General features: G+C 54.0%; 4 protein-coding genes and 1 long non-coding RNA gene across 20 annotated transcripts in view; 2 read left to right on the top strand and 3 right to left on the bottom strand.

Annotated features, from left to right (window-relative positions):
• Positions 1-2,593, bottom strand: part of PPP1R37 (protein phosphatase 1 regulatory subunit 37) — a 53,054-nt gene extending 50,461 nt beyond the window's left edge. For 2 of the 6 annotated variants that reach the window (XM_016936189.4, XM_016936188.4), the window contains exon 1: positions 2,191-2,593. In XM_016936189.4, coding sequence (XP_016791678.3) covers positions 2,191-2,392 — 202 coding nt within the window. In that variant the 5' untranslated portion in view covers positions 2,393-2,593. The remainder of the gene's footprint in view (positions 1-2,190) is intronic. The other 4 variants (XM_054672954.2, XM_063800777.1, XM_054672953.2 and 1 more) reach the window with 3 other exon arrangements.
• Positions 2,594-4,799: 2,206 nt separating this feature from the next.
• Positions 4,800-19,898, bottom strand: GEMIN7 (gem nuclear organelle associated protein 7). Of its 8 annotated transcripts, none has more exons than XM_063800779.1 (3): positions 19,761-19,898; positions 15,573-15,695; positions 4,800-5,611 (listed from the first exon to the last, which is right to left on the bottom strand). In XM_063800779.1, exon 3 carries the CDS (start codon positions 5,601-5,603, stop codon positions 5,208-5,210), a length of 396 nt encoding a protein of 131 aa, XP_063656849.1. In that variant the 5' UTR covers positions 5,604-5,611; positions 15,573-15,695; positions 19,761-19,898; the 3' UTR covers positions 4,800-5,207. The 8 variants fall into 8 exon arrangements, with proteins under 8 accessions (XP_063656849.1, XP_001163399.1, XP_009434096.1 ...); XM_001163399.8 differs by lacking the exon at positions 19,761-19,898 and adding an exon at positions 16,311-16,531; XM_009435821.4 differs by lacking the exon at positions 19,761-19,898 and adding an exon at positions 16,119-16,327.
• Positions 5,327-10,381, top strand: LOC104003393 (uncharacterized). Its single transcript, XR_675974.4, has 2 exons — positions 5,327-5,649; positions 10,070-10,381. It is a non-coding gene; the product is annotated as an uncharacterized LOC104003393 (long non-coding RNA).
• Positions 17,439-24,133, top strand: ZNF296 (zinc finger protein 296). The gene is made up of 3 exons (XM_016936184.4): positions 17,439-19,507; positions 19,721-19,870; positions 23,053-24,133. Exons 1-3 carry the CDS (start codon positions 19,210-19,212, stop codon positions 24,030-24,032), a joined length of 1,428 nt encoding a protein of 475 aa, XP_016791673.1. The 5' UTR covers positions 17,439-19,209; the 3' UTR covers positions 24,033-24,133.
• A 546-nt stretch (positions 24,134-24,679) lies between these two features.
• The window catches only part of CLASRP (CLK4 associating serine/arginine rich protein), a 31,890-nt gene continuing 28,892 nt past the window's right edge, over positions 24,680-27,677 (bottom strand). Inside the window, exons 15-21 of one of the 4 annotated variants that reach the window (XR_001711846.3) lie at positions 27,566-27,609; positions 27,151-27,211; positions 26,508-26,566; positions 26,384-26,430; positions 25,528-25,610; positions 25,072-25,096; positions 24,680-24,830 (exon numbers count right to left, since the gene is read on the bottom strand). Coding sequence is in view for 1 of the 4 variants with exons in the window: in XM_016936183.3 (XP_016791672.2) it covers positions 24,788-24,830; positions 25,072-25,096; positions 25,528-25,610; positions 26,384-26,430; positions 26,508-26,566; positions 27,151-27,211; positions 27,570-27,609 (358 nt within the window). In the remaining 3 variants the exon portion in view is untranslated. Of the gene's footprint in view, positions 24,831-25,071; positions 25,097-25,527; positions 25,611-26,383; positions 26,431-26,507; positions 26,567-27,150; positions 27,610-27,677 lie in introns of all 4 variants that reach the window. The other 3 variants (XM_016936183.3, XR_010153588.1, XR_010153589.1) reach the window with 3 other exon arrangements.

The raw sequence follows: 27,677 nt of genomic DNA, 5'->3' as shown, positions 1-27,677 counted from the left end.
GGCGCAATCACAGTTCACTGCACTATCGACCTCCTGGGCTCAAATGATCCTCCCACTTCAGCCTCCTGAGTTGCTGGGACTACAGGCGTGCACCATCACACCTGGCTAATTTTCGTATATTTTGCAGAGACACGGTTTCACCTTGTTGCCCAAGCTGGTCTTGAACTCCTGGGCTCAGGTGATCTGCCCACCTTGGCCTGACAAAGTGCTGGGGTTACAGGCATGAACCATGGCATCCGGCCCAAAAGTCTTAATTTAACCACTGCCTCTTTAAGAATAACTAGCCAGCCGGGCACGGTGGCTCATGCCGGTAATCCCAGCACTTTGGAAGGCTTAAATGGGCAGATCACCTGAGGTCAGGAGTTCGAGACCAGCCTGGCCAACATGGTGAAACCCCAACTCTACTAAAAATACAAACATTTTTAGCCAGGTGTGATGACAGGTGCCTGTAATCCCAGATACTCAGGAGGCTGAGGCAGGAGAATTGGCCTGGGCAACAGAGGGAGACTCCGTCTAAAAAATTATAATAAGTAGCCAAACTGTCATTCATGATGGACTCCCTGTGTGTTCAGTTTCCAGTTACCATGTTTCCCACCCTCACATCAAAGCCACCAATTCCTCCATTGTCCACAGACTGGCAATAGTTTCTCCCCTTGCCCAGGGCCGGCAGATCAGCTTCTACAGAACCACGGCCACCACAGCCAGTCTGATCCCTCACTTCATGGGCTCCACCCAAGGGGGACTGACAGACTTCTCCAGCACAAAATGGACTCAACACTACCCTGCATGTCCCAAGCGACTTTCCACCTTCCCAGCCCTATGGCTCCAACACACTCCTTTCAGCTCCAACACTGACCTGACCCTCTCCAGTGGGCTGGCCCTCTCTCCCAACACTTCAAGTAGCCAAACTTTTTCATCTCTCTCACCTGCTACTGGCCAGCAAATCCAATTCCTGACTTGATAACATCCCCTAATTCTTTTTTTTTCTTTGAGCCGGAGTTTTGCTCTTGTCACCCAGGCTGGAGTACAATGTCGTGATCTTAGCTCATTGCAACCTCCACCTCCCGGGTTCAAACGATTCTCCCTGCCTCAGCCTCTTGAGTAGATGGGATTACAGGTGTGCACCACCATGCCCAGCCAATTTCTGTATTTTTAGTAGAAACGGGGTTTCCCCATGTTGGCCAGGCTGCTTTTAAACTCCTGACCTCAGGTGATCCACCCACCTTGGCCTCCCAAAGTGCTGGCATTACACGCCTGAGCCAATGCACCCGGCCATCCCCCAATTCTTTCTCAGGAAGGAACAAGAGGACCCTTCCGTAGCCATGTCCCAAACATCCTCTGCTCCTGAATGACTGACAGCCTTCCTTTTGCTTCTCTTTTTTTTGGAGGAGGAGGCGGCGGTAGGCGTTGGCTTTTCTTCTTAATACCACATTGCAGCAGGCGGCGGTGGCTCACACCTGTAATCCCAACACTCTGGGAGGCCAAGGAGGGAGGACAGCTTGAACCCAGAAGTCCGAGACCAGCCTGGGCAATGTAGTGAGACCTTGTCTCAATAAAAAAGAAAACATAAAAACCACACTGCCTCTTTCTCCCTCACCCAACCACAAATTGACCACCACCTCTGCTCCTCTTCTGGGACCTTATCTTGACTCCTTTTTACCAAGTCCTCTATAGCCACAGTCCAAGTTTATAGTCTCCCTCTTTCCAGCCAAGAAAGTGGCCAACACGACCACTCCTTGCCCCAAGGCTTGCAGACCAGCAACTTAACCTCTTTTTACCCCCATAGACCCATCAAACTCTTTCAACTGCCCTTTCAGGCCCAGTGTTGACCCGCTCCTCCTCCCAACTGCTCCTTCTCTCCTTCTCTGGTGGAACTACGAACGCAAAGGCTGCCACACTCTACATCTGACAAAACACCAAACTTTCTTTAATTGCTCATCGTTTTAAACCCTAAAACGATCACCATCTTTGTCTCGGGTGGGTGGGGTGCGGCAGAAACCAGATACTTTTAACCTTCCCAACTCGATAGCCACCCCCTTTCTAACAGATCCGGTTCTAAACTGACGACTGTCCCCTTATTCACCATTAGGTGCAATCTATTGAACGCCACCTCGAGCCGGGCCCTGCACCGATCCCTCCCGACTCCCGGGTCCCTCTCGAGCCCGCCCCCGCTTCACCCGCGGTAGCTACCATGTCTCCAGGGGTCTTTGGGCTCCACTGCTCCAGACACGATATCCTCGTCGGACGGGAATGTGACGCGCTTGGCTGCAGCCTTGAGGCGCCCATCGGCGGGGGGCGACGCGGGGCTGGGAGACCCGGCCTCAGCTGGGGCCTCTTCAATGTCGCCGTCCGCGCCCGGCACGGGCGGCGCCTCCTGCGGCGCGATCTCCATAGCCGCCGCCGCCTCCTCACGGGGGCCCCGGGGACATGCCCCGGGCCCCGGATTTGTCTCTCCGGGCCCGCCCGCCGTCCCGGGGCATGGGCTCCGCCGCCGCTTCAGGCGCCGCCTCCGTCCGCTCTCCTAGTGGTCGTAGTCGTCGCCGCCGGGAGCCCAAGCGCGCCTCCGCCGAGCCCCGCGCGCGCCTGCCCGTTCGCAGTCACACTTTCGCTCGAGGCTGGCGAGCCCGCCGCTTACTATAAGAAGCAGAAAATCGATTTCAGCGACTTGCAGGTAGAGTTGTCCCGCGGGTGACATGAAGAGAGAAACAAAGGGCAGGAAGGGCCACGGAAAAAAGAAACGTGAGCAGCGAATCTGCAGAGCCGGAACCGCAGACTATGAGGGGCGGGGCGAAGTAGACGCCGTCTCCAAGAGCAGCGCGCAAGCGCGAAGCTGAGCCCACGCCTTCCTTCCGGAGTCCAAATAACGAATATTCAGCTCCCGCACATTCGTCAAGAGCCCAGGGTATGGAGTACATAGAACTGAAAACACCTGGCGGGGCGCGGCGGCACACGCCTATAATCCCAGCACTTTGGAAGGCTGAGGCGGGAAGATCGCTTGAGTCCAGAAGTTCGAGACCAGCCTGGGCAACATAGCAAGGCCCCGTCTTTACAAAAAAATTAAAAATTAGCAAGGTCTGGTTACAGGAGCCTGTAGTTCCAGCTACTTGGGAGGTGGGAAGATCGCTTGAGCCCGGTAGGTTGAGGCTGCGCTGAGCTATGATCGCGCCCCTGCACTCCGACCTGGTAGACAGAGCCAGACCTTGTCTCAACGAAAGGAAAGAAATGGGCCGGGCGCGGTGGCTCACGCCTGTAATCCCAGCACTTTGGGAGGCCGACACGGGCGGATCACGAGGTTAGGAGATCGAGACCATCCTGGCTAACACGGTGAAACCCCGTCTCTACTAAAAATACAAAAAATTAGCCGGGCGTGGTGGCGGGCGCCTGTAGTCCCAGCTACTCGGGAGCCTGAGGCACGAGAATGGTGTGAACCCGGGAGGCGGAGCTTGTAGTGAGCCGAGATCGTGCCACTGCACTCCAGCCTGGGCGACAGAGCAAGACTCCGTCCCCCCTCCCCCCCAAAAAACGAAGGAAATAAATTAAAACATTGAGGCTAGACTAACTGATGAAGAGTGGTAACGGCATGAAGAAGTCGAAAAGAAAGGCGGATAGGAGCTGCATTCAATATATGAGTGCAGTTGATGGATGCTGACAGGGATACTCTGGAGACGAAGTCTCGGCCCCTTCGCTAGTCTCTAGTCTTCCATTTGCTCGCTGCAGTTACATCAACAGCTCTCTGTATCGGGGTAGAGTTGCATAAAATACAACTTAAATTACAATGCTAAAATAAATATGAGCCCATGAGCGGTATCATAGGCCTGATTTTAAAAAACAAAACCTAGGAGAAGGTAGAAATTCCAAAGGCGAGAGACGAATCTGCCAATCTAAATCCTGGGTGACAAGGCTGGTGGATCACCGAGGCAAGAAAGAACCAGCGTGAGCTCAAGCCACACCCCTAGGCTCAGACCCAACGCTTGACATTCGCCGCCGCACTTTCGCCACGCTTGCCGAAGCGCACCCGGCAAACTAGAGGAGGCGGAGCTGAAACCATAAAAGGGAACTAGGGCGGAGCGAGCCGCGTCGTCGCCAAGGCAACTCGGGAGCTAGGTCCGGGCCTCCGCGGAGCCGGCGCTGCGAATGGACTGATGGCCGCTGACGCTGCTCCTGGCGCGGTTCATCATCGGCCGCCGCACTTTCGCGACTGAGACGAAACGACACTCACCTTTACTTAATGGAAGGCTTCGCTTACATCCTGAACTTAAAGGAACTACAGAAAGGGACAGAAACTGCTTTCTTTTTAAACAATGCGCTGAAAGGTTACTAGTGACAGGAGGCTTAGTGAAGCGCGTGATGTGAACGGCCACGCTGCAAGGCTGGAGAGAAAAGAGGAGGGAGTGAAGTTGCACCCTGATCGCGAATCCTCGGCCTTTTATCAGGGGCGCCGCCACTCGGGGTCCGACCATTCGCCTCCAACGAGAGGACAGCGAATCTGCTGTCGTGTGCAGTCCGCAGCAACCACAGGTGGGGCAACAGGAGGAGCGCTTGGGCACGACCACGTGACCCAGCACGAGCCACCGCCCGCCCCAAAATGAAATCAAATCCTAATCTCCCAATCCCGGCATGCCGGTCACTCCAGCCTTTCCAGGAGACTTGCGGCCGTGCAGCCCCTACACCTTTATCTGGACTCCTGTCCTACTTGGCCCAGCTCCACTGGATTCAGCCCTTGGATAACCACCCTACCAGCCCCTAAAGATGACTCCATCCCCGTCGGTATAGTTAATTAAAGAAAAACAGGAGTCGAATTTTCCTGGGGTAACTGGTTCTTTAGCAGGAGGGGAGCACTGGGGAGTATCTTCAGGGTGGCTGGACTTTGCAGCCTCTTTAATAACTTCCCCCTGTGCAGGTTGTATCCTTTATCACCCCACCCCGATGCCCCGGTCTTCAGGAAATGGCAGCAGGCCCGTATTTCTGTAGGGTTCAGAGTTCTGTGAGGTAGAGCATTCCTTCCAATGGGATCTTAGAATTCCTAGAGTTGCAGAGTTTTACTGACTAGACCCAGGAGGTCTCAGGAGTCCAGACTTGCTTAAGGCTTGGCTCAAAATTCCAAGGGAGCTCATAACTCCATGGTGCCCAGAGTTCCTGGCTCGGGAACATTGGGAGGCCTGGGATACAGTCCCTTAGCCTCAAGCAGAAAAGTGAACACAATATCTTTATGGCTTGAAGGTATATGAAATAATGTCACTACATCGGAGTAGCGCCTCTGCTTGCACACCTATGGGAGTCTGCAGCTGTGACACGTAGAAGTTGGCCACATCCAGGTCGGTGGCTCCAAAGTGGGCGGCCACACGCACACCCTCGTGCAACGTGAAGCTCACCTGATGACCCACCATGGCCAGCAGGCTGCGGAGGTAACGCTCCCGAAGGGCGGCTCGTGCCCGCTGCTCCTGGGATTCCAGGGATTCTTGAGCTATGGGACACTCCTGGATTTCAGGAACCTCTGGCCTCAAGGGGGCTCTGCGTCCGTCAGGGGCAAAGCCACGGCAGAAGCCATCAGGGCCCCGGGGCAGCCGGAGCACAGGCACGGGAATGTTCACTGGAGTTTGCATTGTCTTGGCTGTTGAGTGAAGAAAAAAAGCAGGAAGTCATTACATGGTAAGCATGGGGCTAATGGAGGAGGCAGGAGTGGAAGCAGAGGCTGGTCTACCAGGCAGCTCCACTTCACCTGTCCCAGACCGATCCACCCTCCTCAAATCTGTGCCATCGTCCCCCAGTGGCTTGGATCAGAAACAAAAGTGTCACATCCACAAAAACATGAGCCCCATGAAGGCAAGGACCTTTGTCTGCTTTTATAATGGCTTTATCTCAACTTATAGGCAATAAATATTTGCCAAAAGATGAACCTGGCCAGGCATGGTGGCTCATGCTTGTAATCTCAGCACTTTGGGAGGCCAAAGCAGGAGGATCACTTTGAAGCCAGGAGTTTGAGACCAGCCTGGGCAATATAGCGAGACCCCATTTCTAAAAATATATATATATTTTACATTAGCTGGTCTACTCAGGAGGCTGAGGGAGAAGGATTAGTTGAGCCCAGGAGATGGAGGCTGCAGTGAGCTGTAATTGTGCAACTGCACTCCAGCTTGGGTGACAGAGTGAGACACTGTCTCTAAAAAAAAGAATAAACCCCAGCTTTCTCTCACACACAACCCACCCAATCCATCAGGAAATTCTATCTTCTAGATAGATTCCCACTCACACATGAGCTAGCTTGAAAGGGCTCCCAGTGGCCAAATCTGGAATTATTTGAACAATACAATAATGATAGTTACAGATTATAACCCACTGGATAAAACAGAAATCCAGAATCCATACCGATAATAAATAAATGAATAAATAAGGAAGAGAAGGAAAATATAATCCTTACTGTAGACTGGCAAGTAAATAAATATAAAAGGAATAGATGCAAAAATGTGTGGATAGGGCCGGGTGCGGTGGCTCACACCTGTAATCCCAACACTTTGGGAGGCCAAGGTGGGCGAATCACTTGAGGTCAGGAATTCGAGACCAGCCTGGCCAACATGGCGAAACCCCGCCTCTACCAAAAATACAAAAATTAGCCGGGTGTGGTGTCATGCGCCTGTAGTCCCAGCTACTCGGGAGGTTAAGGCAGGAGAATCATTTGAACCCAAAAGGCGGAGGCTGCAGTGAGCAGAGATCGCACCACAGCACTCTAGCCTGGGCGACAGAGTGAGACTCTGTGTCAAAAAAAAAAAAAAAGAAAAAAAAAAAAGCATGGATGGGAGTTTGATGAAGTATAAGGTATCTACATAGTCTTAACAGACTTATAAGATATTCATTCACTGTAAAGGGCAAACACAAATTTATATTGGAGGAACCTGGTATGCACCCCCTTAACTTAGTGATCAAAGCCAACATCTCCAGGAATGGGACACTAAGAAGGCAGGGCACCACTTCTGTGCTATTCCTTTTCTTTTTTTTTTTAAATTTTAAAGAGACAGGGTCTCACTATGTTGCCAAGGCTGGTCTTGAACTTCTGGCCTCAAGTGATCTTCCAGCCTCTGGGCCAAACAAGGACAACAGGGATAGGCATGGTGGCTCATGCCTATAATCCCAGCACCTCAGGAGGCCAAGGTGAGAGGATTGCTTGCGTTCAGGAGTTCAAGAGCAGCCTGGGCAACATGGTAAGACCTCGTCTCTACTAAAAATAAAAAACACTAGCCAGGCATGACAATGTACTCGTGGAAGTCCCAGCTACTCAGAAGATTGAGGTAAGAGAATCACTGGAGCCCTGGAAGGTTGAAGCTGCAGTGAGCTATGATCGCGCCACTGCACTCCAGCCTGGGCAAGAGTGAGACTTTGTCTTAGAAAAAACAAAAACAAAAACAGCACAACTAACCTGGGCTCTTCAAAAATATTAAAGTCATAAAAGACAAAGAAAGGCTGAGAAAAAAATTGTATAAGGCTGGGAGCAGTGGCTCACACCTGTAATCCCAGCACTTTGGGAGGCCAAGGTGGGCAGATCACTTGAGCCAGCCTGGCCAACATGGTGAAACCCCGTCTCTACGAAAAATACAAAAATTAGCCAAGCATGGTGGCGGGCACCTGTAATCCCAGCTACTCAGGAGGCTGAGGCGGGAGAGTCACTTGAACTTGGGAGGCAGAGGTTGCAGTGAGCCGAGATTGCGCCACGGTACTCCAGCCTGGGCGACAGAGCAAGACTCTGTCTCAAAAAAAAAAAAAAAAATTATATATCTATATATACACACACACACATATTTATTTATTCACAACCTAACACTTCTCACCTCCTCCACTGCCAGCATCCTGCTGCAGCCACAGACACTTCCTGCCTGGAGTACTGTAGTCAACTCCTCACTGGGTCCCCGGCTTCCACCTTCACCCCCCGCCGTCTGCACCCCAACACCCTGTTAATGCCTGAGTCAGATCATATCCCTCCTCTGCTCGGAGCCCTCTTGTGGCTTCTGTCTTAGCTCTGGATCCTGCCGGCACCCTCGTGGTGTACCACGCTTGCTCTCCCCACCCCAGCCACACAAGCCTCCTCGCTGATCCTCAGGCGCGATGCCTGGCAATCCCTCCTTGGGCCCTTGCACTTTCGGTTCCCTGTATCTGCCTGTATCTCCTTTCCCTCCGTGAGTTTCAAGGTGGCCACCTTGCTTTTCCCACTGCTGGATCTCCAGCCCCCAGAAAACTGCCTGCCATAGAGACCAATGAGAATTCATGAATGAGCTGGGCATGGTGGCTCATGCCTGTAATCCTAGCACTTTAGGGGCTGAGGCTGGAGGATCACTAGAGGTCAGGAGTTCGAGAGCAGCCTGGCCAACATAGTAAAACCCCGTCTCTACTAAAATACAAAAATTAGCCGGACGTGGTGGCGCGTGCCTGTAATCCCAGCTACTTGGGGTGCCTGAGGCATGAGAATCACTTGAACCCGGGAGGCAGAGGTTGCAGTGAGCAGAGATTGTGCCACTGTACTCCAGCCTGGGCAACAGAGCAATACTCTGTCTCAAAAACAAACAAACATTGGCTGGGCGCGGTGACTCACGCCTGTAATCCCAGCACTTTGGGAGGCCAAAGCAGGTGGATCACGAGATCAAGAGTTCAAGACCAGCCTGATCAACATGGTGAAACCCCGTCTCTACTAAGAATACAAAAATTAGCTGGGCATGGTGGCATGTGCCTGTAATTCCAGCTACTCATGAGGCTGAGGCAGGAGAATCGCTTGAACCAGGGAGGCAGGGGTTGCAGTAAGCGGAGATCTCGCCACTGCACTCCAGCCTGGGCGACAGAGCAAGACTCATCTCGAAGAAAACCAACAAACAAACAAAAAACAAAATGAATGAAGAGTGGAGATCCCAGGCCGGTTTAGCTGTGTGACATCAGTAAGAGACAGTTTTCTCTTCCATTGTATGGAAAAATAGCCCCAATTGCTGCCTATGCTGTTATCAGGATTCAACAGGCTCCTGCCAGACAGGGCCTGGCACATTCTAGGTTCTCCATAATAGTGAACTGCTCTTATTGTTAGTATTGCTGTGTGACCTGGGATAAATGGCTTGACTAATCTGTGCCTCTGTTTCCCCATCTGTAAAACAGAGCCCTAACTCACAGGGCGGGCATGGGGACTAAATTACCTAACTAACCTACCATGTTTGGCACATGTCTGGGACATATGAAGCGCTATGCTATGATGTTGAATGTATATAGGGAAATGCTGGCCTTGTGGGTGCAGACCTGAGAGAGGAGGACCTAGGTTTTAGCAGCTGCACCACTCCCTGTGGCTTGGTCCTCTCCTCTCTAAACCTAGTGAGGACTAACTGAGCTGAGTGACAAGTGTTGGGTACCCAAGACCCTGGGGCCAGGCACAGAAGGGAGGTGATTGAAATTGTCCTGTTTCTTTTTTTTCCTTTTTTGGAGACAGAGTCTCACTCTGTCACCCAGGCCGGAGTGCAGTGGTGCCACCTCGGCTCACTGCAACCTCCGCCTCTCAGGTTCAAGAGATTCTTGTGTGGCCGGGTGCGGTGGCTCACGCCTGTAATACCAGCACTTTGGGAGGCCAAGGCAGGCGGATCACGAGGTCAGGAGATCGAGACCATCCTGGCTAACAAGGTGAAACCCCATCTCTATTAAAAATGCAAAAAATTAGCCGGGCGTGGTGGCAGTCGCCTGTAGTCCCAGCTACTTGGGAGGCTGAGGCAGGAGAATGGCGTGAACCCGGGAGGCGGAGCTTGCAGTGAGCCAAGACCACGCCACTGCACTCCAGCCTGGGCGACAGAGTGAGACTCCGTCTCAAAAAAAAAAAAAAAAAAAAAAAAAGAGATTCTTGTGCCTCAGTCTTCCGAGAAGCTGCGACTACAGACACACACCACCATGCCCAGCTACTTTTTGTATTTTTAGTAGAGACGGGGTTTCACCATGTTGGTCAGGCTGGTCTCGAACTCCTGACCGCAAGTGATCCCCCCCACCTCAGCCTCCCAAAGTGGTGGGATTACAGGCGTGAGCCACTGTGCCTGGACTAACTTGTCCTTTTTCTTATTAGGCTCTTCCTGTTTCTGCACCTGAACTGTGAGCCCCTTGCAAGACAGGACCCTGCAGATAGACCAAGGATGTGAACCAGGGCTACTCAGTCTGGACACTATTGACATTTGGGGCTGGATAATTATCTGCTGTGTTGTGGGGGCTGTCCAACGCATAGGTGTAGGGTTTGAGCAGCATCCTAGCCTCTGCCTCCTATTAATAGATGCCAGTAGCATCCCATCTTCAAGTTGTGACAGCCAAAAATGTCACCACTGGTGAACAGTGAATTGGTGAATGTGAATTGCATCTCAATACAGTTTTTTTTTAAAGTCTCCATGAATTGCCAAACGTCTCCTGATGGCCCCAAATGAAACACTGATGCAGACAAACAGGTCACAAAGAGGGAGGAAGGAATAAAGATGGCTATAGAAGACATGAACATAGGCTGGGCACAGTGGCTCTCGCCTGTAAACCCAGAACTTTGGGAGGCCGAGGCAGGCGGATCACCTGAGGTCAGGAGTTGGAGACCAACCTGGTCAACACGGTGAAACCCTGTCTGTACTAAGAAATACAAAAATTAGCCGGGTGTTGGCCGAGACCCTGTCTCTACTAAAAATACAAAATTAGCCTGATGGTGCATTTCTGTAATTAGTGGTGGTGCATGCCTGTAATCCCAGCTACTCGGAAGGCTGAAGCAGGAGAATCACTTGAACTCAGGAGGCAGAGGTTGCAGTGAGCCAAGACTGCGCCATTGCGCTCCAGCCTAGGCAACAAGAGTGAAACTCTGTCTCAAAAAATAAATAAATAAATAAAATTAGCTGGGCCGGGCATGGTGGCAGGCTCCTGTAATCCCGCCTACTCAGGAGACTGAGGCAGGAGACTCTCTTGAACCCGGGAGGCAGAGGTTGCAGTGAGCTGAGATATTGTGCCACTGCACTCCAGTCTGGGTGACAGACTGGGACTCCATCTCAAAAACAAACAAACTCCCCAAAAATTAGCCAGGCATGGTGGCACACGCCTGTAATCCCAACTACTCAGGAGGCTGAGGCATAAGAATCGTTTGAACCCATGAGCCAGAGGCTGCAGTGAGCTGAGGTCATGCCACTGCACTCCAGCCTGGACAACAGAGCGAGACTCTGTCTCAAAATAAATAAACAAATAAATAAATAAAATTTTTAATTAATTAATTTTATTTTATTTTATAGAGATGAAGTCCTACTATATTGCCCAGGCTGGTCTCCAACCTGGGCTCAAGTGATCCTCTTACCTCAGCCTCCCAAAGTGCTGGGATTACAGGTCTAAGCCACCATGCCCAGCCACTAAATTTTAATTTCTTTTTTTTGTGAGATGGAGTCTCGCTCTTGTCGCCCAGGCAGGAGTGCAGTGGCGCGATCTTGGCTCACTACAACGTCCGCCTCCTGGGTTCAAGCGGTTCTCGTCACTCAGCCTCCCAAGTAGCTGGGATTACAGGCGCCCACGACCACGCCCAGCTGATATTTTTATTTTCAGTAGAGACGGGGTTTCCCCATGTTGGCCAGGCCAGTCTCGAACTCCTTACCTCAGGTGATCCACCCGCCTCGGCCTCCCAAAGTGCTAGGATTACAGGCGTGAGCCACCGTGCCCGGCCTAAATTTTAATTTCAGAAAGCAAGAAGCAGCTGGGCACGAGGTGGCTCACACCTGTAATTCCAGCACTTTGGGAGGCTGAGGCAGGTGGATCACTTGAGCCCAGGAATTTGAGACCAGCTTGGGCAACATAGCAAAATCCCGTCTCTAGAAAAATAGAAAAATTAGCTGGGCAAAGGGTGCGCTCCTGTAGTCCCAGCTACTCAGGAGGCTGAGGTGGGAGGATCTAGTGAGCCCGAGGAGGCTGAGGCTGCAGTGAGATGTGATTGCACCACTGCACTCCAGCCTGGGAAGAGTGAGACCCTGTCTCAAACAAAAAAAGAAAAAAAAAAGAAGAAGAAGAATTGGAAAAGAAAATGTGAAAAAGAGCTCTCCCTGGGAGGCATCTAAACCTCATCACCCACTCTGCATAATTAGCTGCCAAATCTTACTGATCTCACATGCCCATAGGTGGCCCAAATAGAATCCTCCTTGGCAAAATTGTTCTGGGGATGGGGTCTCACTCTATCCCCCAGGCTGGAGTGCAGTGGTGCAATCTTGGCTCATTGCAACCTCTGCCTCCTGGGTTCAAGCAATTCTCCTGCCTCAGCCTCCTGAGTAGCTGGGATTACAGGTGCGCGCCACCATGCCTGGCTAATTTTTGTATTTTAGTAGAGACAGGGTTTCACCATGTTGGCCAGGCTGGTCTACATCTCCTGGTCTCAGGTGACCCACCCCCAGCTCAGCTTCCCAAAGTGCCGGGATTACAGGCGTGAGCTACCGCGCCCAGCGGGCAAAATATTTTCAATTTTAACTTTATTTTATTTTTCTTCTTGGCAAAATACGTAGCAGAGGTCTGCGAACCTTCTCTGTAAAGTATTTTACTGTCACTGCTCAACTCTGCCACAGTAGCACAACAGCAGCCATAGACAATATGGAAACAAATGAAAATGGCTGTTCTTCAACAAAACCTTACTTACTGGGACACTGAAATTTGAATTTTATATCATTTTTATGCACCAAAGAAAAGTTTTCTAGCCAGGTGCGGTGGCTCACAACTATAATCCCAGCACCTTGGGAGACTGAGGCTGGAGAATTGCTTTAGCGTAGGAGTTCAAGACCAGCCTGGGCAATATAGCAAAACCCCATCTCTACAAAAAAAAAAGAAAAAATTAGCTGGGCATGGGTAGTGTGCGACTAGAGTCCCAGCTACTAAGGAGACCGAGGTGAGGGGATCGCTTGAGCCTGGTAGGTGGAGGCTGCAGTGAGCCATAACTGTGCCACTGTACTCCAGCCTGGGTGACAGAGTGTGAGACCCTGTCTCAAAAAAAAAAAAATTCACTCATCCACATTATCTAGCATTGTTAGCACATCATCTGAGTGCCTGCTCTGTGCATGACCCACATTGGGCGGTCTTGGAAACACGTCTAGGACTGAGAGCCCAGTTCCGCCTTTGTGGGCTCACAGTCCAGTAGGGGATACAGACCTGTCCTTAGGCAGTGATGACCCAGAGTGAGTAGGGCTGGAATGAAGGAGTCCAGAGGAGACACCTGACCCAGCCTGGGGGATAGAGGGTAGTTTCAAGGGAGCCCAGGAAAGATCCCTATGATAAGATTACGTTTGAGCATAGACCTGAATGAAATTAGGAATGGAGCCATGTGGAGATTCCAGTCAGAAGAAGAGCAAAATGCAAAGATCGTGGAAAGGGTGGCTTTGGGGCGTAGCAAGGCCAGTGTGGAGGAGGTGGGGGCAGGGACAGAGAGAGTGCCTTGTGGGCTATGACAATTTGGGTCTCTACTCTGAGACTGAAGCCGCTGGACAGTTCTGAGTGAAGGATGGGCAGAATCTGGCTTAAGGTCCTTAGGATCCTCTGCCTGCTGCATGGACAATAAACGAGATTGAAGAGAGACACTAGGAGCGCAATGAGGAGGTCACTGTAGTGGTCCAGGTGGAAGAAGATGGTGTCTAGTATGGGCTGGGGACAATGGTAATGGGGAGAAGTGGTCAGATTAGGCTATGTTTGAAAGGTCGAGGCTGGGCGCAGTGGGTCACGCCTGTAATCCCAGCACTTTTGAAGGCTGAGGTGGGTAGATTGCCTGAGGTCAGGATGAGACCAGCCTGGTCAACATGGTGAAACCTCTCTCTACTAAAAATACAAAAGTTAGCTGGGTGTGGTGGTGCGTGCCTGTAATCCCAGCTACTCGGGAGGCTGAGGCAGAAGAATCGCTTGAACCCAGGAAGCGGAGGTTGAAGTGAGCGGAGATCGTGCCATTGCATTCCAGCATGGATGACAGAGTGAGACTCCATCTCAAAACAACAAAAACAAACAAAAAAAAGAAAGGTCAAGAGCCCTCGGTGATGGACAGGATAAGGGATATATAATTTGAGGGAAAGAGCAGCCAAGGGAGACTCCAAGGTTTTTTTTTTTTTTTCCTGACAGGGAAGACCACGTGAATGGAATTAAGGGATAGTTGCATTTTCTAATTTTTTTTTTTTTTTTTTTTTTTTAAGACGGAGTCTCGCTCTTGTCGCCCAGGCTGGAGTGCAGTGGCATGATCTCAACTCACTGCAACCTCCGCCTCCCGGGTTCAAGCAATTCTCCTGCCTCAGCCTCCCAAGTAACTAGGACTACAGGCGCGCACCATTGCACATGGCTAATTTTGTATTTTTAGTAGAGACGGGGTTTGGCCACATTGGCCAGGCTGGTCTCAAACTCCTGATCTGCCTGCTTCAGCCTCCCAAAGTGCTGGGATTACAGGCATGAGCCACCGTGCCCGGCCTTGCATTTTCTAATTTTTTAAAAAGCACATTTACTTATTTATTTACTTTGAGGTGAGGTCTCGCTGTATTGCCCACGCTAATCTTGAACTCCTGGACTCAAGATATCCTCCCACCTCAGCCTTCCGAGAAGCTGGGATCACAGGCCCACGCCAACACGCCCTACTTGCATTTTTTATTTTCTCTGACCACTGTCACTCCAATTTAGTCAGGCCTCACCAGCCCCCAGGGTCTTTCCTGAGCCTAGATTAACACTTGAGTTTCAAGAGAAACCCCCTAGTCTCTAGGGTGAGTACTTACTAAATGACTTAGATAGGATTAGAGTGGCCAAAGAATTCTGTTAAATCCCTGGATAAAATGAAATTAAGGGAGGGCCAGTATAGGGCCTTGTTTTCTCCATCAGGAAAAAAACAAAACAAAACAAGGGAGATTTGGTCATATTGATGCAATCCCCATTTTTGTAAAGTGGCCAGTGAAGCTGGCAGGTCAAATCTTTCCTCGGGCTGGGTGCAGTGGTTCACACCTGTAATCCCAGCACTTTGGGAGACTGAGGGAGGCAGATCACCTGATGTCAGGAGTTTAAGACCAGCCTGGCTAACATGGTGAAACCCTATCTCTACTAAAAATACAAAAAAAATTAGCTGGATGTGGTGGCACGCGTCTGTAATCCCAGCTACGCAGGAGGCTGAGGCAGGAGAATCGCTTGAACCAGGGAGACGGAGGTTGCAGTGAGCAGAGATCACGCCTCTGCACCCCAGCCTGGGCCACAGAGTGAGACTCTGTTTCAAAAAAAAAAAATCATTTCCTTGGTGCGAGCTGGAGGGTGGAGGAAGAGGGAGCAAACTCAGGCCCTCACCCGTGCCCCATGTAGAAAGACAGACTGTGGAGCCAAGGTGTGACCTGATAAGAAACTGGTTTAAGAAAGGTCACACAGGGTGTGCCCAGGAGGGCAGAGGCAGGCGTTATCCATTGTCCCTGGTGACCTGGCCCCAGAGGCCTTTATCCTTTCAGTCTCCAAGGCAAGGATTCCCGAAGGTTTCAGGGAAAAATGCCCAAGCCCATCCCCCACGACTTGAAAAACTAGTCTGTTAGATTCAAGAGCCCAACACTTAGGTCAATGGCAGGGGCAGGGGTTTCACAGACCTCCCTCCTGGTGGCCTCGGTGCTCCAGAGAAGAGATCAGCTCAGTGGACAAACATTTGCCCAACTCTTCACAATTGCCAGGGTGTGGAACCAGCTGAGTTGTCAACAGAGAAGCCGCCAGACCTAATTAATTAACCAAGGTGTTGACGTGTCCACAGACACACACACACATACAGACATCATCGGCTGCTGAATCTTGATGCAAATTAGCTAAATGGGGCCACCCGAGAGGGTCAGAACCCCAAGCACAGAATCTCTCCCCTCCCCTTCTCCCCTGGGGCCGGTCAGTTTCCTTTCAATTCCGCCCTGACCACCCATTGCTCTCCTTTTCTTATACTAAGTAGGTCCTCCCGGCCCCCAGGCGTCCACTCCCCACACCGCCCTGGGCGTTCGGACTGGACCTTCTTCCCACCTCCAGGCTCAGACTGAGCGAGCGATTCCGCTCCAGGTAAAGCGGGATGACTGCCACCGATGCTTCTGTTATCGTGGCCATTTATTATTTTCCGGAAGGGAAGTTTTTCTCCTTTTCCCTTCTCCTCACCCTACCCGCGTGGGGCATTCCCGCTGCCGGCGATCGGGATCAAACAGTCCCTGATAGGGGCGTCTGGGCCTCCAGCCGGCGCTGCAGGCGCGGTCCTGCCTCTTTCCGTCACTCAGGGCGTTGCACTGGGGTGAGCGTCCAGAGCTGGGGCCGGGGAGAGGGAACCTGATGGCGACCCCCCACCACCTTGTACTCACCGAGGTCCGCGTCTACTGGTGTCCCCACTTCCGCCGGCGCCCCCGCTGCAGAGGCCCGGGCAGGCCGCAAGCCGCGGAGCCTGGGTTCCGCCCGCGCCGCCGCCACTGCCCCACGTGGTCGCGGGCTGGCTCGCAGGCTTGGAAGCCAGCACAGCCCGGGTCGCCACCTGGCCCGCGGCTTTGCGGGGCACTTGGGACCGATCTTCCTGCCTGCGAGTTGGGGGCGTCTGGGATGCCCATTTTAGGCAGGAAGAAATTGAGGTTCAGAGAGGGGAAGACTTCCTCCCTGCTGGGTTAAGGGCAGAGCTCGGTCTTTGCATCCCCATCCCCCTACACATACCCACTCCTAACCCTTGCTTCCAGTGGGAACCCCCGCTCCTCTACAGGAAACCTGGAGATCATGGTTTCAGATGCCGCATACCAAGAAAGTAGCTGGGCTGGATCAGAGGTGGTCATTTTTCCCTCCAGCTCTCCCTGCAGTCCCATTTTACAAAGGGGGAAACTGAGGCCTTGAATGGAGAATATGAACCTCCCTATTCCAGGCCCAGTCAGAATTCACTTTCTCCTTGCGGGGTCCTATTTACGCAGGGATCCTGTGGGCCTTTGCTTTCCACTAGATCACCAAGGCCTAGTGCCAGGTACACAATTTGGTGCTCTGCAAATATCTGTTGAAAGAATATCATCAGACACATAGTAGGTGCGCAATAAATATTTGTTGACTTAACTATGAACGAGTAGGGGTTGTATTTATGAACAAGACAGACTCCCATCCTGCCTCCTAGAACCTACGTTCTAGTGGGGGTAGAAGGGACAGAATAGGGTAAAATGAGCAAATATGTAAGCAAGATCCTTCAGGTTTTGATCGAAGTGATATATAAAGAATAAAATAGGCCGGGCACGGTGGCTCACGCCTGTAATTCCAGCACTTTGGGAGGCTGAGGCGGGTGGATCACCTGAGGTCAGGAGTTCAAGACCAGCCTGGCCAACATGGTGAAACCCTGTCTCTACTAAAAATAGAAAAATTAGCCGGGCATCTGTAATCCCAGCTACTCCGGAGGCTCAGGCAGGAGAATCACTTGAACCCGGGAGGCGGAGGTTGCAGTGAGCTGAGGTCGTGCCACTGCACTCCAGCCTGGGCAACAAGAGTGAAACTCCATCTCAAAAAAAAAAAAAAAAAAAGAGTAAAATAAGGGCAATGGGATAGTGGGTGGCTGGGTTGCCATGGAACTTAAAATTGGGTGGTCTGAGGCTGAGTGCAGTGTCTCACACCTGTAATCTCAGCACTTTGGGATGCTGAAGCAGGAGGAGCGCGTCAAGCCAAGAGTTTCAGACCAACCAGGGCAACAAAGCGAGTCCCTGTCTCTATTTAAAAATAATTTTTTTTGAAAAATTAAAAATTACAAAAAAAAAAAAAGGGTGATCAGAGGAGGCGGCAGTGAAGAAGAAACCACCTCAGATAACCCTCTAGTTCCAACCTGCCCTACCTCCTTTGACAGATGGAGAAAGTGAGATCCAAGAGGGAACTGGGGACAGATGGAGGTCATGGAGTGTAATTTGCAAGGCCTTCAGCAGGGTGGGGCTACTTTAGATACTGTTGGTCAGGGCCCTCTGCTCTCAGGAGGACAATGGAACCCAGACCTGAATAACAATGTGCAGAACTCCAAGAGATCAGCATCTGAAATCAGCATCTGGGCTGAGGACAGCTGGGGGAGGACAGGTTCTTGCCCTGACCTCAGGGGGCTTGCATTGGGTGGGGGAGAGGACAGTCCACAAGCCGTTCTATACTGTCATGCAGTCGGTGCCAGGAAGAAAAGAATACTCATCAGGGATTGAGGGTGGGGCAGGGTGTCGATGCCACTTCAAACAGTGAGCAGACAGAACTGCTTAGGGGAGGGAAGTTCAAGGAGGCGGAGTGGAGGCAGGTGAGCTGCTTGGCCATTTGGTTTTAATGGCAACTTCTGGTCTAGGAACAGAGTCGATGTGTATGATTACAGTCCTCCTCTGCTCAAAACCCTCCTAAGGCTCCGGTCTCAGGAAAACCAAAAGACCTTAAAGCGATCAAAAGATTGCTTGGATCTGCCCCCATATTTTCACTGAACTCAATCCCCAACCAGTATTGCCTCTCCCTTTCCTTGTAATTTCTCAATGCCCAGGCCCACTGGCTGGGCTTCCTTCCCTCCAGCCTCAGCTCCACCATGCCCTTTCCCATCATAGGGGAGAAAATTGAATCCCTCAACCCCAGTAACCCTCTCCGTCTTTCCAGCTTTCTTTTGCTCCATGGCACTGGTCATCATGAAGGGCCATCTATATTTTAAGTAATTATGTTTATAGTGTCTTCCCCCACCGTCTAAACTCCGTGCAGACAAAGATTATCGTGTTTATTCCCTCCTGTATTCTCAGTGCTTCAAACAGAGCCTGGCGCACAGGAGGCACTCAGTGAATGCTTGCAAAATGAATTTTTATTGTAATGCATTTAATGAAATAGCCCAGATTACTATCAGGCACCTAATAAGAAACGTGACCGACTATTTTTCTCGCTTGGGGGTGCGTGTGGGCATGCCGTGTCTCAGTTTCACCCGCCCTAAAATGGGATCAGGGATAGCTGTTTCAATGCCTTGTGGGAACTCGGTGTGATTAAATTTGGTCACTAAGCCAAACGCACGGGACACTGCCTAGATTGAGTTAGGCCGCCGTCAGGGCCCCAGCAGGGCGGCTCGGTCCCCTCCCATGAGCCCCGCCCTGGTAGGCGGAGCCACGGGCCCGGCCAGCACGTGTAAGAGTTCGCGGCGGGTCGCCGCAGTCACTCACCTGAGCGCGCACGGTCCGCGCGTCCTCCGCTCGTGCGTCCTCCGCCCGCCCGCCCGCCTGCCTGCCCGCTCGCTCGCCCGGCCCGCGACTCATGTCCCGCCGCAAGGCCGGCAGCGCGCCCCGCCGAGTAGAGCCCGCGCCCGCCGCCAACCCAGACGACGAGATGGAAATGCAGGACCTCGTCATCGAACTCAAGCCCGAGCCAGACGCGCAGCCCCAACAGGCCCCAAGGCTGGGGCCCTTCTCCCCGAAGGAGGTGTCCTCGGCGGGGCGGTTCGGCGGCGAACCCCACCACTCCTCTGGCCCCATGCCCGCCGGGGCCGCCCTCCTCGCCCTCGGCCCGCGGAACCCGTGGACCCTGTGGACGCCGTTGACCCCGAACTATCCCGGTGAGCACCCCGGGCCCTGGGCCCAGCCTCCCTTACCTTTGACCCTCGGGTGGGACCCTTCCCTTTGGGCATGGGCCCCTCGCCCTGCCTTATCTCCTTCGCCCCGTCCTGCCCCTCAGGCCCCCTTCTGACCTTCGGTTTCCCCTCTCCTTCAGCACCCTCAGCCCCCATCCTGGCCCCACCCCACGCTCACCACCCGCTTCCTCCCTGCAGACCGCCAGCCCTGGACCGACAAACACCCAGATCTGTTGACCTGCGGCCGCTGCCTGCAGACCTTCCCGTTGGAGGCCATCACTGCCTTCATGGACCACAAGAAGCTGGGCTGTCAGCTCTTCAGAGGCCCCAGCCGCGGCCAGGGCTCAGGTGAGTAAAGCCGGGTGCAGTCCCCCTCTCAAGTTCAAGGGCTGGGCTTCCTGCTGGAAAGGGGCTGGGCTGGACGGCAGGGCACTGAGCACTACTTCCCCTTTCTCGCTTCCCATCGAGTGCAGCCTAGGCGTGGCCAGGGCCTGCCCGTCCCTAGGGCAGGGACCAGTGGTGGCGGTGGAGGGGGGGGGGGCGGGGGGGGACTGGGCAGGGAAGGAGGGCCGCCTACAGGGTGTGGCCAGCCCCAGAAGACTAGCCCGGGATTTTGCCCCCCACACACACACCCCAACCTGGTTTCACTTCTCCTTCCCCTTGGCCAGAAATAACTGGCCAGGTGGCTGGACCAGGGTGGCAGTAGGAGGGGACCTCTAGGGAGGGCAGCGGCCGGGGGGAGGGGGAGTGGAGGCCAGCTGGAATGGGGAGGTTGCCACCCCCTCCTGTCTCTCTCTGTCAATTCTGATTGAGGTGCTGGTACAGCTGAGTGTTCAGAGCCAAGGAAGGGGCTTCTGGCTTCCCTCGGTGATGGAATCTCCCAGCCCCGCGTGCTGGGAATCCCCTGGTTTGAGCGAGCTCCTGGGTGCTGGACACCTGGGTTCCTTCTCTTGGGAGGGAATTAAAATCCTTCACATGGCGCTTGACCCTCGGTGAGCTTTTGGTCAGTGTTGGCTGCAGGGCTTAATCCAAACCTAGTTTCCAGCCCCCTGGCCCTTGCCCTTCTGAGACTTTTGAGAAGTGGAATTATTTAGGGTTGGGCCAGGGAGGGTCTGGTGGTGGGAGAGAGGAGGGGCTTGTGACTGATTGGATCAGCTTTAGAGCTGGAGCATGGAGAGTGGCCTGGAGGAGCGAGCGAGGGGCTGTGATGGAATCGCTGGAACAAAACACTGCAGGGCTTGGAGAATCATGGGCACCTTGGTTTCACAGGCTCTGCTGTTTGAGCGCTTATGTGGACCAAAGCTCTCAACCATTCCCCAAGCGAGGTCACAACCACCCTTGAAAGGGAGGGGATCTCTAGGGTCCCTGAATTCTAGCAACTGAGGCACACAGAGGACTATGTCTTGCCCAAGGTCACACAATTAGGGAGCAGAGAAGTCTGAATTTGAATGCAGGCCTGTGCTCTTGACCCAGGACTGGTTGTATCACAAAGGTTGTCCCATCCAAGACTCTAGAATTTGAAAAATGGAAAGGCTAGTTCACCTAGGAAGTGTCCACTGAGAGTACCCCGAAGGTCCAGATAGAAATCCAAATTCAGGTTTGGGGGCTCAATTTGAGATCCATGCAGAGGGTGGGGGACCCAGGTCACTACCACCTCTTTACTAGGTGGCCGCTAAGCTTTCTTTGTAGCTACCCCATTATTTTGAGGTGGAGTCTTACTCTGTCACCCAGGCTGGAGTGCTGTGGTGCAATCTCAGCTCACTGCAACCTCCGCCTCCCAGGTTCAAGTGATTCTCCTGCCTCAGCCCTCCAAGTAGCTGGGACTACAGGCGTGCACCACCATGGCCAGCTAATTTTTGTATTTTTGGTAGAGACAGGGTTTCACCATGTTGACCAGGCTGGTGTCTCAAACTCCTGACCTCAGGTGGTCCACCTGCCTTGGCCTCCTGAAGTGCTGGGATTACAGGCATGAGCCACCATGCCCAGATATCTCAATTACTTTAAAAATTATTTTTATTAAACCAAAAAATTTTTTTTTTTTTTGAAACAGAGTCTCGCTTTTGTCACCCAGGCTGGAGTGCAGTGGTGGGATCTCAGCTCACTGCAACCTCTGCCTCCTGGGTTCAAGCGATTCTCCTGCCTTAACCTCCCAAGTGGCCGGGATTACAGGCGCGCACCACCACACCCGGCTATTTTTTATTTTTACTAGAGACAGGGTTTCATCATGTTGGCCAGGCTGGTCTCAAATCCCTGACCTCAAGAGATCAACCCGCCTCAGCCTCCCAAAGTGCTGGGATGACAAGTGTGAGCCACCGTGCCCGGCCTAAACCAAAAATCTTATTCAAAAGCCTCTGCTCCCAGCCAGATATGGTGGCTCACGCCTATAATCCCAGCACTTTGAGGGGCTGAGGCGGAAGGATTACTTGAGGCCATTAAGTTAAAGAATAGCCTGGGCGGCCGGGTGCGGTGGCTCAAACCTGTAATCCCAGCACTTTGGGAGGCTGAGGCGGGCAGATCATGAGGTCAGGAGATCGCGACCATCCTGGCTAACACGGTGAAACCCCGTGGCGTGGTGGCTGAGGCAGGAGAATGGCGTGAACCCCGGAGGCGGAGCTTGCAGTGAGCCGAGATCGCGCCACTGCACTGCAGCCTGGGCGACAGAGCAAGGCTCCGTCTCAAAAAAAAAAAAAAAAAAAAGCCTGGGCAACATAGCAGGGCCCCGTCTCTTTAAAAAATACTAAATTAAAAATTTAAAGCAAAAAAAAAAAAGCAAGCAAGCCTCTGTTCTGCCCTCTCCCCCTCCCCCAGTAGTCTGGATTGAAATCCCAGCTTCACCCCTTACAAGCTGTGCAACCCTGGGGAAATGCCTCTCTGTGCCTCAGTTCTCCTGTCTGGAAAATGGAGATCTTATTTTCCTGTCCTGAGGGAAAGCTGGGCTATGAGCCATGGCTCAGCACCTAGCATGTAGGAAGCGCTTACTGAGTTAACATAACTTTTTAAAAGATTTTCAAACACATGGCCCAGCACAGTGGCTCATGCCTATAATCTCAGCACTTTGGGAGGCCGAGGTGGGTGGATCACTTGAGGCCAAGAGTTCGAGACCAGCCTGGCCAACACGGTGAAACCCCCATCTCTACTAATTAGCCAGGCATGGTGGCGGGCGCCTGTAATCCCAGCTACTCTAGAGGCTGAGGCATGAGAATAGCTTGAATCCGGGAGGTGGAGGTTGCAGTGAGCTGAGATCGTGCCACTGCACCCCAGCCTGGGCGACAGTGAGACTGTCTAAAAAAAAATGGTTTTCAAACACAAAGCCTCAGGTACTTAGCACCCACTCCACAGATTTTTCGTGTCCACCCCTCCTGAGCATCAGCTTCCTGGTCCTTCCAGGGTGTGTGTGTCTTGTTACTGCCAAGTCCTTGGCCCCTGCAGGAGTGCCTATCCCACAGAAGGTGTCCAGCTGGCAGCTGTGAACTGCAATCCCCGTGACTCCTTCCTCTCCACACTAACACTCTGCCTCTTTTTCTTACCAGAACGAGAGGAGCTGAAGGCCTTGAGCTGCCTGCGCTGTGGCAGACAGTTCACAGTGGCCTGGAAGCTGCTGCGTCACGCCCAGTGGGACCACGGACTGTCCATCTACCAGACAGAATCAGAGGCCCCGGAGGCCCCGCTCCTGGGCCTGGCCGAGGTGGCTGCAGCCGTGTCGGCAGTGGTGGGGCCAGCAGCTGAGGCCAAGAGCCCCCGTGCAAGTGGCAGCGGCCTCACCCGGCGGAGCCCCACCTGTCCTGTGTGCAAGAAGACCCTCAGCTCCTTCAGCAACCTCAAAGTGCACATGCGCTCACACACAGGTGAGCGGCCCTATGCTTGCGACCAGTGTCCCTACGCCTGCGCCCAGAGCAGCAAGCTCAACCGCCACAAGAAGACCCACCGGCAGGTGCCGCCCCAGAGCCCCCTCATGGCCGACACCAGCCAGGAGCAGGCCTCTGCGGCCCCTCCGGAGCCGGCTGTCCATGCTGCTGCCCCCACCAGCACCCTCCCGTGCAGCGGTGGTGAGGGGGCTGGAGCCGCCGCCACAGCAGGTGTCCAGGAACCCGGGGCTCCTGGCAGTGGGGCTCAAGCCGGCCCTGGTGGAGACACTTGGGGAGCCATCACCACGGAACGAAGAACTGACCCTGCAAACAGCCAGAAGGCATCACCCAAAAAGATGCCCAAGTCAGGGGGCAAGAGCCGCGGGCCCGGGGGCAGCTGTGAGTTCTGCGGGAAGCATTTTACCAACAGCAGCAACCTGACGGTGCACCGGCGCTCACACACCGGGGAGCGCCCCTACACCTGTGAGTTCTGCAACTACGCCTGCGCCCAGAGCAGTAAGCTCAACCGCCACCGCCGCATGCACGGCATGACGCCTGGCAGCACCCGCTTCGAGTGCCCCCACTGCCATGTGCCCTTCGGCCTGCGAGCCACCCTGGACAAACACCTGCGGCAGAAGCACCCTGAGGCGGCCGGCGAGGCCTGAGCCCAGGAAAGCCCCCCTCACTGTCCCTGGTACCGCTGCCAACACCCATTGACCTCCTCGTTTTTGCCCGCCTTCTCCAAGTAAATTTTCCCTTTTATTTACACCCGTCTGGACTCTGGCTTTCTTGGGGTGCATAAGGTGGGGCAGGAGGCTTCCCCTCCGTGGGGTGGACGGCTGGACAGACCGGTTTGGAGTGAGGGGGTGAGGGAACGGCCAGCCCCCAGTGCCTGGGGCGCAGCAGGATTGGCACAGAAAGCTGCGCTCCCAGTTCCTAGTGCGGGCGAGGCCAGGGCAGGGGCTGAGGCGAGGGCGGGGAGAGGCCCGGACCTGTCGCCAGAGGCCCTGGGCAAAGGGGCCCATGTGGGACATGCTGGGCCGACACCCTATGTCCACATCTGCGGGCAGGTCTGGGCCCTCTCCCTTGGGACTGTGCCCTGGCCTCCTGAGCAGGCCTCACTGAGCCATGGCAGGTTCTGATGAACAGGGGCCTGCCACTTAGCCATCAGATGGGGGCAAGATGTCCCACACAGGCAGCACTGGCATCTGGCCTGTAAACCCAAGCGCCCTCCCAGCTGGCTCTGCTGGCCCATGGGCCCTGGGGTGGGAGAGCCCTGCACCAACCACACAGATGACACTGAGACAGGTGATGGGAATTAAATAACTTTTGACTTTATTTCACTAGAGATAAAACCAGCAGCATCACAGCTTGAGCCCCTTACCCACCCCCTTGTCCTCCCCACCCCCCACTCTTCTGCCTAATGTCGGTAATGGGGGCTTCGGGATCGGGACCTTGAGCGCCTGGAAAGAGAAAGGGAGGGGCCGTGAGGATGGGGCATACACACATCCACACACCTGGGGCCATGGATGCTTCAGTGGTCGGGGCACTTGTCTGTGGAGGGAAGGATGTTCCCCAAGGGATGAGACCAGCCCCTCCAACTGGAGGTGGGTACAGGGTGAGGCTGGAGGAATGACAGCCAGGACCTCCCATCAAAGGACAAGTGTTACTTCCAAGAAAGTGGAGGGTCATGGGCTTCCTTACCTTCGAGAAGAGCTGTATTCTCGACCTGGAAAGAAAAGAACAGGTGAAGAGCGAGCAAACATCCAGGGCCAGGGCCTCTTCCTTGACCTGGGGTGAGGTCCTCAAAACTGAACTTCAGGGGTTGTCTCCAAATGAGGGGACATTTCCAGAGAGTCCAGTGGCTGCTATCTGTGCCCCTCACCAGCCCACGCCGGAATGAGCACTTCTAATTGCTGCAATCACCTTGTGACTAAAGCAATGTGTGTGTGTGTGTGTACGTATGTGTGTCACCATGTTGGTCAGGCTGGTCTCGAACTCCTGACCTCAGGTGATTGATCCACCCACCTCAGCCTCCCAAAGTGCTGGGATTACAGGCGTGAGCCACTGCGCCCGGCTGTACTATGGTTTTTTTTGGTAACCCTGCTTGACACTTTTCTTTAAAGCCCCAGAGCCCTGCAGCCTGGTGGGGACACTCACTGTATCGGGGGGAGGGTGAGCGGCTCTGCCGGCTGTACTGGCGTTCCCACTCTTCTCTCTCCTTCTCTCGGCGTTCCCGCTCCCTGCAAAGGCATGGCATGAGCATCTGGCTGGGAACACTGGACACACTGAACTCAGGGAGGGCAGGTGCTTCCAACACCCTACTCCGAGGAAGACAGTAAACCAAGGGGGCCGGTACTGCCACCAATCCCCACTTGGAAAGGGAGCCCCAGGTTCAGAGGGACCCCAGCTGGCGGGGCTGACTGGAATCCCAGCCCCTTCCTAGGAAAGCCTGGGGAACAGAGGGAGGCAGGATAGTCCCATCATTTCCTGCCGCACTGGGGCACCTGCACACATTGAGTGTTGAAATGGTCTCCGTCACAGTGGCCAGGCTTGGCAACCCAATGGCTACGTCTACTGGGTGCCTCCTCCGTGCCTGGCCTTGAACTTGTCAAATCCTCCCAACAGCCTGTGAGGTGGGACAATGACTGTATCTCCATTTAGGAGACAAGCAAACTGAGGCTGGGACAGGAGAAAGACCCATGGCGGTGGGTGAGTGGGGAAGGGGTATCAGGAACAGCTTGCCAGGCCAAAAAAACAGCAAAGGTGACTGGCACCTGGAGGCTGGAAGAGCTGGGAGGAGGTCGCGGTGGCGGGAGGCAGGTCGAAATGGAGGGAGGAAATTCAGGGAGAGGAGCAAGAGAGGCGGCTGGGCACAGCCCCGAGGCCCAGGCAGGGATCTCTGCCTTTCATCCACCCACAGGGAGCTGGGCAGGGCTTGAGCCAGCAGCCCATGGTGGGAAGGCCAGGCAGGCCAGGAGGTGTGGCCATGGGACAGGGAGGGGCAAGGTCTTACTTCATGCGGATCTTGCGGGCCATGGCTCGAAGCTCGTCTTCCCGCTCCTGCAGCAGACAGGGCTATGAGGACATGGCCAGGCCAGCACCCACCCACCACCCCAGCCCTCCCTTTCCCACTTCACCTGCCGCTCATGCTCCTGCTGGATCATCTTTTCTTGTGCTGCCTTCTTATCCGCCTTGACTGTAGAGAGAAAGAACAGGGTGGCTGAGGGGTTCCCTTAAGAGCCCCACTCTCTTTTTTCTTTTTTTTTTTTTTGAGACAGAGTCTCGCTCTGTCGCCCAGGCTGAAGTGCAGTGGCGTGATCTCGGCTCACTGCAGGCTCCGCCCCCCGGGTTCGCGCCATCTCCTGCCTCAGCCTCCTGAGTAGCTGGGACTACAGGCGCCCACCAACATGCCCGGCTAATTTTTTGTATTTTTAGAGAGACGGGGTTTCACCGTGTTAATGGTCTCAATCTCCTGACCTCGTGATCCGCCCACCTCGGCCTCCCAAAGTGCTGGGATTACAGGTGCGAGCCACCGTGCCCGCTAAGAGCCCCACTCTCTAAAATGAGGAAGCTGAGCTCAGACAGGTCAACCTGACTGCAGAGGCCCCAGCATAGCGGCAGCGGAGCTGATGCAAACCCATTCCTCCCCAGAGCACCTCCGTGCCTGCGTGGCCTCTCTAGGGAAGGGCCAGGCCTCCCAAAGTGGTGCTGGGTCTCCTTGCTCCCACTGCCAAGGGGAAGAAGAGCTGTGAAACCCTGGAGGGACGGGGCAGAACATACACTGCCTGTTCAGCGCCTTCTGCATCCTCAGTTTCAGCTTCTCCTGAGGCGTCAGCTTGGGCTGGGGAGGGGGGAGAAGAGGCGGGAGAGGGGGTGGGTGTCCCAGAGCTCCCACAACCCACCTCAGCCAAAAGCCTTGGGCTTTGTGCGGGGGGCGGGGGGAGAATGACGTGGGGAGGAGGGGCAGGCTGTGGACAGCCCTGAGGCTCCCAGAGGTTCAGTGACAGGTGGAGCCCCAGTGTACAGTGAGGAGGGGAGAGGGACATGGTTCTCACAGGGGCAGACCCTTCCCCTCCCCTCCCTGTCCCTGGGGCTGGATCTCCCAGCCCACCCGGGCCCCCCTGCAGGCCCACCGGGCCCAGCTCTTGGGCACTGCTGCTGACGGGAATTAGACGGGCGAGTTCCAAATTCTTACTGACTTTGGCAGCTCCTGTCTCTTTACCAGCGGCAGGTTCGGTCCTGGGTGGGGGCAGGGCCAGAGGACATGGTTGGGAGGGGGAAACGGCAGCTGCCACCTCTGACCCCAG

This window comes from Pan troglodytes, chromosome 20 (genome assembly GCF_028858775.2).
Source record: "Pan troglodytes isolate AG18354 chromosome 20, NHGRI_mPanTro3-v2.0_pri, whole genome shotgun sequence".
NCBI classification, from domain to species: Eukaryota; Metazoa; Chordata; class Mammalia; order Primates; family Hominidae; genus Pan; species Pan troglodytes.
This window is presented reverse-complemented; position numbering and strand designations above follow the sequence as displayed.